This window comes from Salmo salar, chromosome ssa04, assembly GCF_905237065.1.
Source record: "Salmo salar chromosome ssa04, Ssal_v3.1, whole genome shotgun sequence".
In the NCBI taxonomy this organism is placed as follows: Eukaryota; Metazoa; Chordata; class Actinopteri; order Salmoniformes; family Salmonidae; genus Salmo; species Salmo salar.
This window is the reverse complement of record NC_059445.1, coordinates 18,007,101-18,024,588: the sequence shown is the minus strand read 5'-3', so window position 1 is coordinate 18,024,588 and position 17,488 is coordinate 18,007,101. Positions and strand designations below refer to the sequence as shown.

General features: G+C 41.9%; 1 protein-coding gene across 2 annotated transcripts in view; it reads right to left on the bottom strand.

Annotated features, from left to right (window-relative positions):
- The window catches only part of LOC106602439 (protein WWC2), a 49,149-nt gene extending 31,966 nt beyond the window's left edge, over positions 1-17,183 (bottom strand). For both annotated transcript variants that reach the window (XM_045716632.1, XM_045716633.1), the window contains exons 1-2: positions 16,875-17,183; positions 7,017-7,126 (exon numbers count right to left, since the gene is read on the bottom strand). In XM_045716632.1, coding sequence (XP_045572588.1) covers positions 7,017-7,126; positions 16,875-17,008 — 244 coding nt within the window. In that variant the 5' untranslated portion in view covers positions 17,009-17,183. The remainder of the gene's footprint in view (positions 1-7,016; positions 7,127-16,874) is intronic.
- Positions 17,184-17,488: the final 305 nt, after the last annotated feature.

The following is a 17,488-nucleotide window of genomic DNA, read 5'->3' as shown; positions in this document are numbered from 1 at the left end:
TCCTCAGCCCCTGTGTTTTTCAATGGGATAGGTTTAAAGTCAATACAACACATCAGGTATCCACTTCCTGTCAGAAAATGTCTCAGGGTTTTGCCTGCCAAATGAGTTCTGTTATACTCACAGACACCATTCAAACAGTTTTAGAAACTTTAGAGTGTTTTCTATCCATATATAATAAGTATATGCATATTGTAGTTACTGGGTAGGATTAGTAACCAGATTAAATCGGGTACATTTTTTTATCCAGACGTGCAAATGCTGCCCCCTAGCCCTAACAGGTTAACAACCCTTCAGACGAGCTTCAATGCCATACAACTCTCGTTCCGTGGCCTCCAACTGCTCTTAAATACAAGTAAAACTAAATGCATGCTTTTCAACCGATCGCTGCCTGCACCTGCCCGCCCGTCCAGCATCACTACTCTGGACAAGAGGTCGACCGATTAATCGGAATGGCCGATTAATTAGAGCCGATTTCCCCCCCAAAAAATGTACACCTTTATTTAACTAGGCAAGTCAGTTAAGGACACATTCTTATTTTCAATGACGGCCTAGGAACGGTGGGTTAACTGCCTTGTTCAGGGGCAGAACGACAGATTTTTACCTTGTCAGCTCGGGGATTTAATCTTGCAACCTTACGGTTAACTAGTCCAATGCTCTAACCACCTGCTTTACATTGCACTCCACGAGGAGCCTGCCTGTTACGCGAATGCAGTAAGAAGCCAAGGTAAGTTGCTAGCTAGCATTAAACTTATCTTATAAAAAACAATCAATCAATCAATCATAATCACTAGTTAACTACACATGGTTGATGATATTACTAGTTTATCTATCCTGTCCTGCGTTGCATATAATCGATGCGGTGCGCATTCGCGAAAAAGGACTGTCTTTGCTCCAACGTGTACCTAACCATAAACATCAATGTCTTTCTTAAAATCAATACACAAGTATATATTTTAAAACCTGCATATTTAGTTAATATTGCCTGCTAACATGAATTTCTTTTAACTAGGGAAAATGTGTCCCCTCTTGCAACAGAGTCAGGGTATATGCAGCAGTTTGGACCGCCTAGCTCATTGCGAACTGTGTTTAGACTATTTCTTCCTAACAAAGACAGCCAACTTCGCCAAACAGGGGATGATTTAACAAAAGCGCATTTGCGAAAAAAGCACAATCGTTGCACGACTGTACCTAACCATAAACATCAATGCCTTTCTTAAAATCAATACACAGAAGTACATATTTTTAAACCTGCATATTTAGCTAAAAGAAATCCAGGTTAGCAGGCAATATTAACCAGGTGAAATTGTGTCACTTCTCTTGCGTTCATTGCACGCAGAGTCAGGGTATATGCAACAGTTTGGGCCGCCTGGCACGTTGCTAACTAATTTGCCAGAATTTTACGTAATTATGACATAACATTGAAGGTTGTGCAATGTAACAGGAACATTTAGACTTAGGGATGCCACCTGTTAGATAAAATACGGAACGGTTCCGTATTTCACTGAAAGAAAAAACGTTTTGTTTTCGAGATGATAGTTTCCGGATTCAACCATATTAATGACCTAAGGCTCGTATTTCTGTGTGTTTATTATATTATAATTAAGTCTATGATTTGATAGAGCAGTCTGACTGAGCGGTGGTAGGCACCAGCAGGCTCGTAAGCATTCATTCAAACAGCACTTTCGTGCGTGTTGCCAGCAGCTCTTCGCAATGCTTCATGCATTGCGCTGTTTATGACTTCAAGCCTATCAACTCCCAAGATTAGGCTGGTGTAACCGATGTGAAATGGCTAGCTAGTTAGCAGGGTGCGCGCTAATAGCGTTTCAAACGTCACTCGCTCTGAGACTTGGAGTAGCTGTTCCCATTGCGCTGCATGGGTAATGCTGCTTCAAGGGTGTCTGTTGTCGATGTGTTCGAGCCCAGGGCAAGGAAAGGGACGGAAGCTATACTGTTACACTGGCAATACTAAAGTGCCTATAAGCCTATAAGAACATCCAATAGTCAAAAGTATATGAAATACAAATCATATAGAGAGAAATAGTCCTATAATTCCTATAATAACTACAACCTAAAACTTCTTACTTGGGAATATTGAAGACTCATGTTAAAAGGAACCACCAGCTTTCATATGTTCTCATGTTCTGAGCAAGGAACTTAAACGTTAGCTTTCTTACATGGCACATATTGCACTTTTACTTTCTTCTCCAACACTTTGTTTTTGCATTATTTAAACCAAATTGAACATGTTTCATTATTTATTTGAGGCTAAATTGATTTTACTGATGTATTATATTAAGTTAAAATAAGTGTTCATTCAGTATTGTTGTAATTGTCATTATTACAAATAAATAAAAATAAAAACCGGCCGATTAATCGGTATCGGCCTTTTTGTCTCCTCCAATAATCGGTATCGGCGTTGAAAAATCATAATCGGTCGACCTCTACTCTGGACGGTTCTGACTTAGAATATGTGGACAACTACAAATACCTAGGTGTCTGGTTAGACTGTAAACTCTCCTGTCAGACTCACATCAAACATCTCCAATCCAAAGTGAAATCTAGAATTGGCTTCCTATTTCGCAACAAAGCATCCTTCACTCATGCTGCCAAACATACCCTTGTAAAACTGACCATCCTACCGATCCTCGACTTCGGCGATGTCATTTACAAAATAGCCTCCAATACCCTACTCAATAAATTGGATGCAGTCTATCACAATGCCATCCGTTTTGTCACCAAAGCCCCATATACTACCCACCACTGCGACCTGTACGCTCTCGTTGGCTGGCCCTCGCTTCATACTCGTCGCCAAACCCACTGGCTCCAGGTCATCTACAAGACCCTGCTAGGTAAGGTCCCCCCTTATCTCAGCTCGCTGGTCACCATAGCAGCACCCACCTGTAGCACGTGCTCCAGCGGGTATATCTCTCTGGTTACCCCCAAAGCCAATTCCTCCTTCGGCCGCCTCTCCTTCCAGTTCTCTGCTGCCAATGACTGGAACGAACTACAAAAATCTCTGAAACTGGAAACACTTATCTCCCTCACTAGCTTTAAGCACCAGCTGTCAGAGCAGCTCACAGATTACTGCACCTGTACATAGCCCATCTATAATTTAGCCCAAACAACTACCCCTTCCCCTACAGTATTTATTTATTTATTTTGCTTTTTTGCACCCCATTATTTCTATTTCTACTTTGCACTTTCTTCCACTGGAAATCTACAATTCCAGTGTTTTACTTGCTATATTGTATTTACTTCGCCACCATGGCCTTTTTTCCTTTACCTCCCTTATCTCACCTCATTTGCTCACATTGTATATAGACTTATTTTTCTACTGTATTATTGACTGTATGTTTGTTTTACTCCATGTGTTGTTGTATGTGTCGAACTGCTTTGCTTTATCTTGGCCAGGTCGCAATTGTAAATGAGAACTTGTTCTCAACTTGCCTACCTGGTTAAATAAAGGTGAAATAAAAATAAAAATAAATAAATCTGGAGCATCAGCATTTGTGGGTTCGATTACAGGCTCAAAATGGCCAGAAACGAATAACTTTCTTCTGAAACTCGTCAGTCTATACTTGTTCTGAGAAATGAAGGCTATTCCATGCGAGAAATTGCCAAGAAACTGAAGATCTCGTACAATGCTGTGTACTACTTCCTTTCCAGAACAGCACAAATTGGCTCTAACCAGAATAGAAAGAGGAGTGAGAGGCCCCGGTGCACAACTGAGCAAGAGGACAAGTACATTAGAGTGTCTAGTTTCATTAAATATTACCAGCAAAACACCAGTCTCAACGTCAACAGTGAAGAGGCGACTCCGGGATGCTGGCCTGCTGATAATGGGCCTCTGTATGCCTATGTAGATATTCCATTAAAAATCAGCCGTTTCCAGTTACAATAGTAATTTACAACATTAACATTGTCTACACTGTATTTCTGATCAATTTGATGTTATTTTAATGGATAAAAAAAAAATGCTTTTCTTTCAAAAACAAGGACATTTCTAAGTGAGCCCAAACTTTTGAACGGTAGTGTAAATTTACAAACGGTCATTGGGGTGTTTGCTGAGAAAGGAAAGTGTATCACTTCTATAAGAAGGCTTTCACACCAAATTGGTTTGGAGAGGTTTTTCCAGCTCTGGTGCATTTTCCTCCTTAGTTCGGAACTTTTTCTATACTAGAACATTAAAAACAGTTCAGTACCAGATTTTTTTTCTCCTTTCGGCACTTCTGTCAAATTTGTCTCACAGATCAACTCTGTCAGCGCAGCCAACGTCCCCCTTATAGCGCAAAAGTATGTGTGTGCTCCACTTAGCCTGCTCTAAGCGTCTGGGCTGCATCATGTTAGCTCCCCACTCATGCTGCACAGAGGTTAACACACTTGAATAATGTGACACGGCATGTAGAAATATTGAAACTACATGCCGTGTCGTTACTGTCAATGTCGTTACTGTTCGCAAAACAATGTCCATAAAGGATAGAACACTTTACAATGCATGCCGATACCGGTAGCTTCCAGCGTCGTAGGCTAACTTTCCTTGCTAGCTCACAGCTTTGTTTGTTTTAATATGCAAACCATAATGCAAAATATGCAGATTTTTAACACTGATTGCCACCAAAACTTTATTCATTCACTTAATCGGTCTCTCTCTCACGTCTCTCCCAAAGATGATCTATTGCCTCAGTGAACTGACCCCAGGCTGCCCCCTTCTTGCCTCGTGAATGAGGTCATTACTGGTTAAAGAGACAGGCACACTTTTATCAAATGAGCAACTCCTATGCGAATGTTGTTTATCAGTACAATAAAATAAAAACTTAAAGGAAACTTGTTCTGTTCATCTGTATCCCCGTGAAATCAGCCAAAACAAGCTCAATAAGTCAATGCACGCACACACTCCTATTAATTATTTGCATTCGTGTGAATAGGCCTAGGCTCCATCTTGATTTACCCAGTTTATCAATAGAGATTTACCATTCAAATAAATGATTACCATTAGGTTGTTATGTAGTTAGACTGTAAAAACAAAGTCAAATTGATTGTATAATTGATTCATTAATGCATGCATGGCTGTCTCTGAAAAATGTTGACGCAAAAAATGTCAAATGGAATGATATTGAACTCAAAAGATGCCCAACGATTGAACAGAGCAGTAGCTGTGTTTGTCTGTCTGGATCAAGCGCCATTCCGTGACTCAAGTTAATATGCCTTGTGTTATCGTTTTGGTATTGGGTATTGTGATGGTATCGAGAATCGTGATACTTAACCTGGTATCGAAGTCCAAATTCTGGTATGGTGACAACACTAATAGGCTACTGAATATAGCCTATTCACCTCGCGGTTAGAGGGGATACTGAGCTGTTTCCTCCTGCATGTTGTTGGAAGACCAAAGCGAAAGTAATATGAAGTTTAAACCTAATCATAGATGGATTTAACATAAGCATGTATCTCCAATAAACAAATGATCTATGGTTTTGTTTAGGCATTTTAGTTTGTTTGACATTCGCCAATGTGAAACCAACCAGACCAAATGAAAAAAATACAATGCAACAAGCCAAACTCTGATTCGAAATATAGCTCAGAAGTGCAGAAATACACCGTCTCCAACCACCCACAGGAGGGCCAGCCTTAACACGCCGAAGCTAAGCCTTGAGTCTCCACACAATCATCCACTCCTGATTGACAGCTGACTGCGTTTGTTTACCCACCGGTGTTAGACAAACAAACAAAGCTAAATCGCAGTAGAAATGTGTGTGAGTGCAACAGATAAATAGAATCTCTAGCCCACACAACAACAACAACAACAACAACAGCAGCAGCAGCAGCAGCAGCAGCAGCAGCAGCAGCAGCTAGCTCACATCTCAACCCTGCGGCTACAGCCAGGCAGCACAATGAAAAACATTTGGGAAATGGATTTAATCTGCATTGGGAGAAAACAAACATCTGATTTAATTGAATGGAGTTAATATAAGTATTTTTAATGTGAGTGTTTACCTAAGGGATAAGCAGAAGACAGACGGTCCGTGTGGAATTTTATCTGCTCATTTAGAAATTAATGTGATTAATTGAATCATAAAATTATTTCATTTAGTGGAGATGAGTTTGAAAACTTTTCTTTCTCTCTCTCTCCCTCTACGTATTCAGTTTTTCTTCTATTCTTCCGATTCCTGGAAATAATGTGGCATAATAACTTGCAAAGGTGAGGGAATACCATATCAATATGTAAAATTCATATGAAAAATTCCTTGACAATATTAACATCAAGATCAATCTGCTGACAATATTGATAAATTCAACATAGCTTATCGTCCTGGCCTGACACTTGTCCAAGAATGACATCTGTGAGTTTGCAACATGTTTAGCTTTTGCATGCTTACTTAATGTCACTGATAAGACTGCTGGTAGTCAACATCCTTGACACCACACTCATAATATCTCTGAATATCATCAGATTAGCGTTATGTAGCCCATATCAGTTAGAAAACAGGTTTTCACAACTGAAAACTCTTGACAAATGAAAAACATAAAACTCAGCTAAAGACTAGCGAGCAAAGAAAGGGCCGAGTAAAGATTTTGGCCACAGTAAGGATTTTGACTCGACTTTAACTCGATCATTTCTCAAAGTTCAGTCAATACAAATAATACATTCATCATTCGATGGGAGACACTTGGCGAATGATCATCTCATCAATATCTCATCAATATCAAACAACATGGCGCTCTGACTATAAATAATAAAATAAGTTCCAGTGGTTTTCAGTTCCTAAATACCAATAGGTAATTCAGAGAAAGAAAACCCCCAAAAAATCGACATGTCTGTCGTGTTGTGTTTGAGAAATTCAAATCCAGTGTCGGGAAATACCCCTGCCAAAACATCTGAGATGGAATCTTTGATGAAACAGCCTGGGGTCCTTTGTTTAGGATGGACAGATCAGTGATTGCCCGGGTGGAAGGCCCAGATGGTTTTGGCATAGACATAATGTTACTGGGGTAACACTGAGGTAAACCTGTCAACTTACTGTTGATGTGGTCGATGTAGTAGATGCCAATCTGAGGGTCGTATGAGGCCTCCCATCCCCACGGTAACTCGTCTCCCACACAGTCCGCAAACGACAGGGGCTTCGTCAACCTGAGAGAGAGAGAGAGAGAAACATACAGTATCTGTACACAGAAACACATGAAACGTCAAGCTAGTGCATATCGTAACCAATATATAAACTACATAAGGTGTTCATTCATATAAAAAGACGAGTAAAAAGAAAAGCCATAAAGGAATCATCCATTACTACAACGCTGGTTTATAGTGACCTCCGTCAGAGGCCATAGACTGTCTAGAACGTTCCATGTGAAAGACCTAGTGACCTTAGAAACTAGAGTTCAGAAAGACAAGCCACTAAACAACAACAACACCACCGGAGCATCCAGCAGTAACAGTGACACATTCCTGACGGACCAAAGTCTAAAGCTGGCATGGTGGTACCACTCACTCAGCTCAGTGTGGCTGGTTGTGGGCTGGGGGAAGTCTGGCTAGACAGGGAGAGAGAAGGGACGCTAAACCACTGTGCCATCTATTTGAGATGCGTTGCCCAAGGACTGGCTGGGTGGTTGCCTGAACATTGTTCCCGCTCTCCTTTCTACTGGTAGTTTGGATGACTTGGCCCATGTAGACAGTAGATGAGAGACAGCCAAGTTCACCGGCGGGGTCATGACAAGATGGGGTTGGAGAACGGGTGTAGGAGTGAGAGGGAGAGAGCGGTTTTGGAAGAATGTGTTCTATCTTTGAAACTCCAAAAAATGTTTGAGAAACTGGGACAGAATCTATATTGAATAAGTCTAAGAATGTGGGCAATGGGTATTAACTTAGCAGTTTAAGCCAAGCCAGCATGCCGCCCGGCGTACTTCACTGTGTTTATTCAGTGCACTCTCACTCTAAGACACACAAACGCTAATGCTAACAAACAGGTGCACACACACACACACACACACAGGCCAACTCTCCTGGCCTGGGCGGCTGTCAGTCTGGTATGCACGCTCCCTCTCGGCTGTAAACGTTAAAAATTAGACAGGCGGTATTCCTGGTATGCCCCCTCGGCTGGGCCGGCCGACTATCGCACTCCGTACACCACCGACGACCTTTGAACTCAGAAGCCAGTCTCTGGACTGGTCTGCTGTCCTCGCACTGTCCTACTACAGGTATTGGCCTACAATGACTATTATCTACAGTTATTACTATGCTAATAGTTTATCATCAGAGTGGCTGTTCAACTGAAGAACGAATGCATGAACCAAGCGTTTGAAAAGCTAAAAACCACATTATCAGTAGACCAATCACTAACATCACACTGATCAAACCAACACTTTACTGTTTGGACACAGGCCCATCACCGAGAAATGTCCTCATACAACACTCAATTAGGTCAGCAGCAACACTAAGCAATGTCAAAATAGAGGCCGTACTGAAGTGACAGGATAGGGACCGCCCTCCTCCCTATCCACTATGGCGTGACTATTGAGAAATCTTCTGACTAGTAGTCTGCCCCTCAGTGTGTGTGTGTGTGTGTGTGTGTGTTTGTGTGTACCACATTCCAGAAATGGATAACTCACTCACACCTTGGCTACCCACCCCGCAATGACATGTCCTCACCTCACCCAACTGCCATGTCACACATTCTGTATCACCATACACACATCATTGTGCTCTGAACCCTCTCTCTCTCACACACACACACACACACACACACACACACACACACACACACACACAATGGCCAGCCCAACACCTTCATCAGCCCCATACATCACCTCAGGGCACCTCCTTCCCCTGCACAATAACCAAGACTGCTACAAATGACATCATGTCCAAAAGAGAGAAAAGTGTTAATCTGGCCCTGCACACATCTGAGGACAAATCATTAAGGTTCCCAGCCACACAGTCAGCAGTGGGACACCAAGACCTGGACTGGAGCTTGTTGCTGTTGCTGAGATAAGATATCTGACTGACTAGCACTGATGCGTCCCGACCAAAAGAAGAGGAGCCAAACATCACCACTACAGAGAGGAGTGGGTGTGCGTGTGTGTGAAGAGGAGATACGTGAGGGAGAGATAAGAGGAAGACAACAGGGGAGGTGGGATGGGATGATTGGACGGTACACTGTCCACTGTCGTCATGGTAACAATGATCCAATGTCTCTTGGCCTAGGACTGTTTCTCACCACAATGGTCGGCTGAGGGGACATAAAGAGACTAAAAGAGAATCCCATTAGTCACTGTCTCTGACAGCATCTCCAGAACAGAACAGGCTGGTTGCTGAAGGGTTGAATGGATGTGAGAAACAACCTGTAACCATCCTAATAATGTAAACAATGTGAGTTAGCGCTTTGTTTTCTGGCCAAAGCTAATTTTGCACCTAAGCAATTAGCCTATCAGACCACAACAAAATAAACTATCTGCTACGTCTGGAGAGACGGGCCTACTTTGTTCAAATTCACTTTGACCCCTGTGTCAAGAAATGCTCTACAGAAGAGGCGTGACAGGTGTGCAGGCTTTTGTTCCAGCCCAGCACTGACATCTAATTCAACTGAACGCTACATCCTTGGTTAGCTGAATACAAATGCAAACATACAGCGGCAGGCTACTAGATAGATTCCCCTTTGAAAGAGACACATTGAAAGCCTTCAGCCTAGCCCCTAGGAATATGTTGGCCGGCAAGTGGAGGAGCAGGAAACCGTGGCCTGTGGACGGCCATGTGTGGCGCACATTACAGGACGCGGCCATGTTTTCTGGTCTCCAAGGCTACCACACACTCTTGTTTTTGTCTTCCCTCTATTCTCCCCTTCCTCTCTCTTCTCCCTCTCGTTCAGACTCAAGCACAGACGCCAGCAGCTGTGAAAAGCCACGATTTACATCACTTCTTTTATTGTCGTTCTTCTTCTGTCTCTTTCCCCCCCCTTCCGTGCCAACCACGTCATACAAAGCGCCAAAAAAGTAAAGAAGAAAAAAGAGCGAGAGGGAAGACTTTTGTGGCAGAGGCGTGCTTTTACAAATTCGCCCCAATTAAAGGGGTCAAGCTCCAAACCGAGAGGGCCAAGAGAATTTGTGCGTGTGTGTCTGCATGTGAACGTGCGCCTGTGTGTGTATGGGAGGGGAGAAACCTGGGCTGGAGTCTTATCTATGCCTCCTCTTCTGGAAATAAACATTTTTGGGGCTGGAGCAGTGAGGAGAGAGGCATTTACGTTCCTCTCTTTTCTGGGGGATTTAGACAGGGGGGGGAGGGAGGGCTCAGGAATGTGGTGCAGCACTCTGACACTGCCTCTTTTTCTCAGCCCCTCTCATAAATCCGAGATCTGGATGGCTGAGCCTGTCAGACGTCAGGGGGAGGAGAGCGAAAGAAGGAGGGAAATAGAAAGGGGGGAGGCAGAGGGGGAAGAGCGAGAGGGGGAGTGAGAAAGAAGAGAGAAGGATGGAGAGCGAGAGAGATTGAAATAATTTGTCAACCATATTGTAGAACCTACATTGTTTTCACAACGTTAAATCACTCCTGTCAGTTAGGCCTTGGCCAATGAAGCTCATTTAAATGTGAATTTGAGATACGAGGGAAAGCAAGGGAGAAAGGTGGAAAAAAGAGAGGGATTCCTTTTTTCTGCCAAAAATGTGTATTCCTCCACTGGACAGCAAGGGTCCCCTCTGCTTGACTGACTGTAACCATGGGGATGAGAGGGGATGACGTGCAGGTGAAGCATGAGACAGTCTTGGCGCGGCTTGGCGTGGTGCTATGCTAAAGGTGGGAGGGTCCACTTGGATTCCAAGTATACCACGCAAACACCAAAATCTTTTCAAAACGCATCCTTTTGGGATGAATTGGGGGATATTGCGTTGACAGGGTTTGTGCTTTCCAACTTTACTTCATAATACCAGAGTACAGGGGTGGATCATTTGTAAATATGAAACACCTGTTGCTATCTGGCAATGGGAGTTTTCCCAATTCCCATACACAAAAAGTTCCATCCTATGTCAATGGAGAATCATTTATGGACAAATTATACGGATGAAGTGAGTTATTCTTTGTGGCACACTATGCATGTCTTTGTTCCATCTATCCATCACGTCATGGTTATTATGATGCACTGAACCTGTATCTCACAACTAGGGTTGCACATTTTGGGGAATATTCAGAGGTGGAAACTTTCCGTGGGAATTAACGGGAATATATGGGAATTCATGGAAATATATGCAAATTAATATTAATACCATTTAAATGTAGATTTTTTTTGCATTGAATATATTTACCATATCACATGGAGACAGAAACATAAACCTTTTACCGTTTCATAAGTAGACATAATTGCAAATTATTAAATCCTTCCGATATACATTTTTTAAACAATTTAGTTACGAATTGTACTATAATTAAATGAGTTGACTCTTCACATGGGATGATTTCACTGAACAACAAAAGAAAGGTAATATTGAATGATCCCCAATGATCCATCGAATCTCCGAAAAACGTTTTCAACATACATCTGTAAAATGATAGTCTAGAAATGTAAAGCTTTGGTTGTCTTCCTCTCAAGCTTCCATGTCTTCTCCCTGGACCTCCTCAATGTCCACCTCTTGAACATCAGACTCTGGGGCCTCATCTTCACTGTCACTTTCCAACCTTGTTGAGGATGGCTCGTTGTCAGGCTCAAAAAGCCTCACATTTGCCTGGATGGCCACCAATCATACTTATTTCCCTCATTAAAATGCAAATCAATTTATAACATTTTTGACATGCGTTTTTCTGGATGTTTTTGTTGTTATTCTGTCTCTCACTGTTCAAATAAACCTACCATTAAAATTATAGACTGATCATTTCTTTGTCAGTGGGCAAACATATAAAATCAGCAGGGGATCAAATTATTTTTTCCCTCACTGTATCTTGTTCTCCATCTTCTTTTTAAATAGTGAGCCAACATGTTTTCAGCACTTTTATTTCCCTGACCGATGAAAACTAGTTTTCTTATGGTCTCTCTTGTCTCTCTGCCGCAGACATATAGTGAGCAATATGTTTGGAACATCAAATCAAAATTAAATCACAGAATCGAATCGTAGTACATATAGAATCACAATACATATCTTATTGACGTCTAACTATCCTGATAATATCATATCTTAAGGTCCCTGGCAATTCCCAGCCCTACAAGCCAGACAGCACAATCTCTCCTGGGCCCATATTCATAAAGAGTCTCAGAGTAGGACTACTGATCTAGGAACAGGTCCACTCTGTCCATGTAATCTTATTGATTATGATCTAAAAGGTTAAACTGATCCTGGTTCAGCACTGCTAACATGAGAATATTTTTTTAATACAGGCCCTGAACTAGCTTTGTACCTATATAACGTAGGTACATGACTTAATGACGCCACATAATATTTTGCGCTACACCTGCAACATAGCATTCCTAACCTAGCCCACAATGTCTGCTGTGTGGATCGAGCAGTCAACAAGTCAAGCAGTCATTTGAAAGAGTAAGAAAAGTTCAACTCAAAGACAACTCAAAGGCGAAATCCATTGACGCCAAGATAATGGAATTCATTGCCCTTGACAATCAACCCTCTGTTGTGGGTGATGTTGGCTTTTGTGACTGGTCGAGCACCGGTACACACTAACGTTACCAAGTGCGCTATTGTTCAGATGTTGCCCTACCGGAGTTACACAGTAATAGCGTCACTGCTATTAGCTTCACGACATACTATGGAACGCCATTTGAGTCTTTGCGTATCAAAAAAGATACACGTCAAATAACACTATTTGACAATAACACTATTTGACACGTTAAATAAGCTTTTATTTGGCGCGTCATATAACACAGTTCTATTATAGAATGTTGTGTGTTCTGAATTTGCATGTGCAATCCAAGTGCCACCACTACTATCTGTAGCACTGTCAAATCTGCAACTTCTGGGGTAGCTAGCTAGCTTTAGCTTGGTACCTAGCTAGCACCAATACAACCAGCCTGAAAACAATGACCAGTAGAAACTGCAGTCATTTTCACTATTCTTAGCAATGATTTAGGAATCCTTGTGAGTAAGTATTAGCTAGATAGCCACTTGTTGTTCGCCTACTGAAATTGAACTTCAGTTCATGAAAATAAATAGCTAGCCAGCTACTTAAACCTGTTTCCCAAAGCTAACGTCATAAGCAGCCAGCTAGCTTCATCTGGCTAGTGAGGCTCGACCTGCCGGGTTATGTGTTGTGAAGCTAGCCACAATAAGGATTAGGCACAATAGTGGAATTTGCGGTTTGCCTTCAAAATAATAGTACCACTTTGAAAGTGATGCAGAAGGTTACAATTGGTGGAATCATGCCATATTTAGACTAGATCATGTTAAACAAGGTTGGAATGTGAGGCAATGAAACGGGGTATCTACTCGGTGACACCCACAGAACACAACTGTGAAGAGTTTACACAAATATTAGCGTTGTAGCTCTTATCATGGGACTGTGACTGTGTGAAAACACCTCCCCAGTCAGCCTATTGTGTGTATTGACATTCATATTGCACTGTACAGCTTTACCTAAGGATTGGGGATCAATGAAATGGGGTAACAGTCTACTCAATACCCAATATATTTTTTCCCAACGTCCTCCTCAGAGTTATCAGACTCCAAAACATCCACACAGTATTGTTTTTCCTCTGGAATAGTGTTCAATACACATAGGTTGACAATAAATGTGGCTCAATTCACAGTTGTTTCAGAGTCCCGCAATAAGTAATACGATGCTAACGTTTCTGGGTATCACTGAGTAGACTGATACACCATGTCATTGATCCACAATCCATAGGTAAGGCTGTACAGTGAAATAAGTATGCCCCCAATGCAATTCTAAAGTACTTATTTAATCTTTATTTAACTAGGCAAGTCAGTTAAGAACAAATTCTTATTTACAACGATGGCCTACCCCGGCCAAACCCAGACGACGCTGGGACAATTGTGCGCCGCCCTATGGGACTCCCAATCACGGCCGGATGTGATACAGCCTGGAGTCAAAACAGAGACTATAGTGACGCTTCTTGCACTGAGATGCAGTGCCTTAGACCGCTGCCTCCATGGGTGTGTGTTAACTATTTGACTGTACTAGAATGCTTAAAAGGCCACTTAAATTTTAAATATCGGTTATCGTTATTTGGGGGCAAGGAAAATATTGGATACCGGTATATGCCAAAAATGTCATATTGGTGCATCACTATCTCAAAGTGCAAAGTAGGTCGGATGAGTAAGTTGATCCTAGATCTGTGCCTACCTGCAACTTCTCTCCTGAACATGACTGAGAGGTGTAGCAGAGGTGGAAAGAGCAGGGCATGCCGCCAAAACTCCGGCCGCCGGTAATTAGTCAAGCAAACCCTCTTATCTCAGTACACACAATCTTTATAACGGTTATGTTCTTCACAACAATGTATCGACAGACGATACAGGGCCAGTACCAATAGTAGCCTAATAGTAGAGCTACATATCCCCATGGGTCAAATATGTTTTTACAATATATGATTTCTTCCCCTCTGAACATATCACGGTAAGGTCCTTTCTGAGCCTGGGCCAAGATTGAGATTGTGAAAAGGGGCTGAGTATGATTCCCTTCCACCCTGACACGGCATCCTAGCATGCTTGCCGATTAACACCGTTCTAGAATGAGAGGTATTAGCCTATCATTCTAGGAGGTTCATATCATTCTAGAATGTGTAGAATCTAGACGCAGTTCAGGTGGAGGGAGGGAACCGTGGATAATGATGATTTGGCTTGTTTCTAAGTGGGAGCAACTTGATGAATATCATTCACCTGGTGGTGTTGGTGGTTGTCTCATAGGAGTGGCTGGCGTGCCACCTATTATAGGCTAGCAGTTTTCTAACATTATAAGGCATTAAGACACACTATAGAAGCATTTGGCTTCAATTATACCCTTGCTCATTTAGCTTAGGGGGGTCTGAGTGAGCACAGACTGGAACATCTGTTTTCAGCAGTGTCACATGGCCTTCTCTTTCGACTCTTTAGGTTTCAATCAGCAACACACATCTGACATAGATATGATGAGGCGTCAATATGACAACAATATAGGACTACTGTTGCCATTGATATGAAGCAAGTTGATTTAAATAATAGAACTTAGGCTAATGACTAGAATTGTTCAGTCATTGAGCACTTTAATCAAGCGACCCATGTTCTATCTATGCATGACTCGACACTGTAACGTACAACTAAATTAGCATTAACGAATCTCACATTTCCATAGGGCAGCTAGGCATTATCCTTCCATTAGGGCTGGACTTTCTGACCAATTATCCTCATAATTAGAGCTTAATGGTTTGTCATAAGTGGCTTGTGTCGTGTGGTGAACCCTATGTAATAAAACCCTGGTAAGAAAGACCTCAATTGAATTAAGTGTGCGTGTCAATACCAGCTAATGTACAGAATTAGCCTATTATTGAAAGCAATGGGCAAGGTTTCTTCCTCCCCATGAAATTAGCCCTTAATAATATGCCAATCAAATATTGATTAGTGAGCTAGAGCAGACTTGATCATAGGAGGCCACATACATCGGCACCAGAGGAAACATTTTATTTTATTTAACTTGGCAAGTCACTTAAGAACAAATTCTTATTTACAATGACAGCCTACCTCGGCCAAACCCTAACCCTGATGACGCTGTGTCAATCTCGCGCCGCACTATGGGACTCCCAATCACAGCTGGTTGTGATACAGCCTGGAATCGAACCAGGGTCTGTAGTGACACCTCTAGCACTGAGATGCAGTGCCTTAGACTGCTGCGCCACTCGGGAGCCCCTAAATTTGGGGGATCTCAGATTCCCATATTTTTCATGACAATTTAATCAAACATTTACAGAAGCCAAAACGGTAACTTAGGGAAGATGGAGCTTTAAAAAAAAAGTGGCATAGATTTTACCATTTCGGATGTGAGTGATGGATTATCAGGGTCCTTTCAGGGAGTGCAGGAGACTCCACTTTCTTCACTAGCGTTTCTGCTTAGCATTTTAATTGCCTTTTCATAGAGAACTAGATAGTAAGTATAGCCATCTGTAATGAAATAGCTTATTTTACTGTAATAACTTTAGTATTGCTTTTATTTTGTACATATTTGCTTCTCTGGAGGAATGGGTGTAACGTTATAGCTTCTTTTACTGTAATAACTTTAGTATTGTTTTTTTGTTTTTTTGTACCTATTTGCTTCTCTATTGGAATCATATGCAGTAGAAGTTCTAGAATCTCAGCAACAACAGAGCTCACGAGTTTGCTGTAGTTGCATAAAATGAGCACGTTGGTTTGATAGCTTGCTAGCTCATAAGAATAAGGGTGCTAGCTACGTTAGCTAGCTTTGACTTGTTGAATCCTCATTGAAATTGTGAAACAGTTAGCTAGCTAAAGTTAGCATCGTAAGGAATTTATTCCAAATCATGGCATGAGAAAGTTAGCTATCCAGTTAGCAAACTATAGCTAGCTGCTAGCTACATCCGGCATAGCCAGCTGAAATTCTATTTCTCTAAACTATGCAACTAGGTATCAGTTATCACAGTTTTTGCAATAGCTAACGTTAGATATGTTCAAATGACACGTTCTGCACGTCCTTGCAATACCATTAGCTATGCTAGCTAACTTAGCAAAGGCGTGTTGATAGTTTCACACTATAAGAATACATCTAGCTAACGTACTGTAATAGTTTACATTTAACGTTACTGTTCAAGGCATTCACTTGTTCGAACCCCTTTTGTTTCGATACGTAAAAGTGTGTATAAACTGTTTATAAACTGTTTATGAACTGTTTACAAACGCTGCCCCTGTCAACTTCGCAACATTTCGCAAACAGCCACTCTCTTGCTCGTTACCTGTCCCTCGGGTCTATCCAACTTGTTTGTTTAGTGTTGTGGTCGATATAAAACACTTTGCCGTCAAAGTCCCTTGCTTCTTCCCAGCCGTCGGGTAACGGCAGCTGGCCATTCCCCTTTCTAGGCATGTTCATCTTCTAAATGTTCCGCCATAAGTACGGTAAAAACTCCAGTGGAATACTAAAAAGCGACGAAAAACTCAGTAAAGATCCATGTTTTGCCTTCCCCTGTCCTCCATCTTGGGTTCCTAGCTGAACACATAGGCCCGGACAGACAGACTTGACTCCGTTCCCAGCCAACGGAACATTAGCATATCATTAGCATAAATCTATTTGCATGCACATTCCTGAGTGTTGCATTCCTGCGGCTTAACCCTTTCCAAGACATCACCAGTGGAATATGTGTTGTCAACTTGTTACACTGGTTCAATCGAAGTATTTGGTCCCATACCCACGGTCCCATTCCCCATTCCAGACGAGCGGGACACATTACACCGCCGCCGCGTTAAATAGTTTTGTTATCGGACGCTGTCGTTTATGCAAGAACTGGGAGAAAAAGTTTTGGAGTGGTGAAATATGCACAATTGCAAAATATAGGCAGATAGGATGATGGGA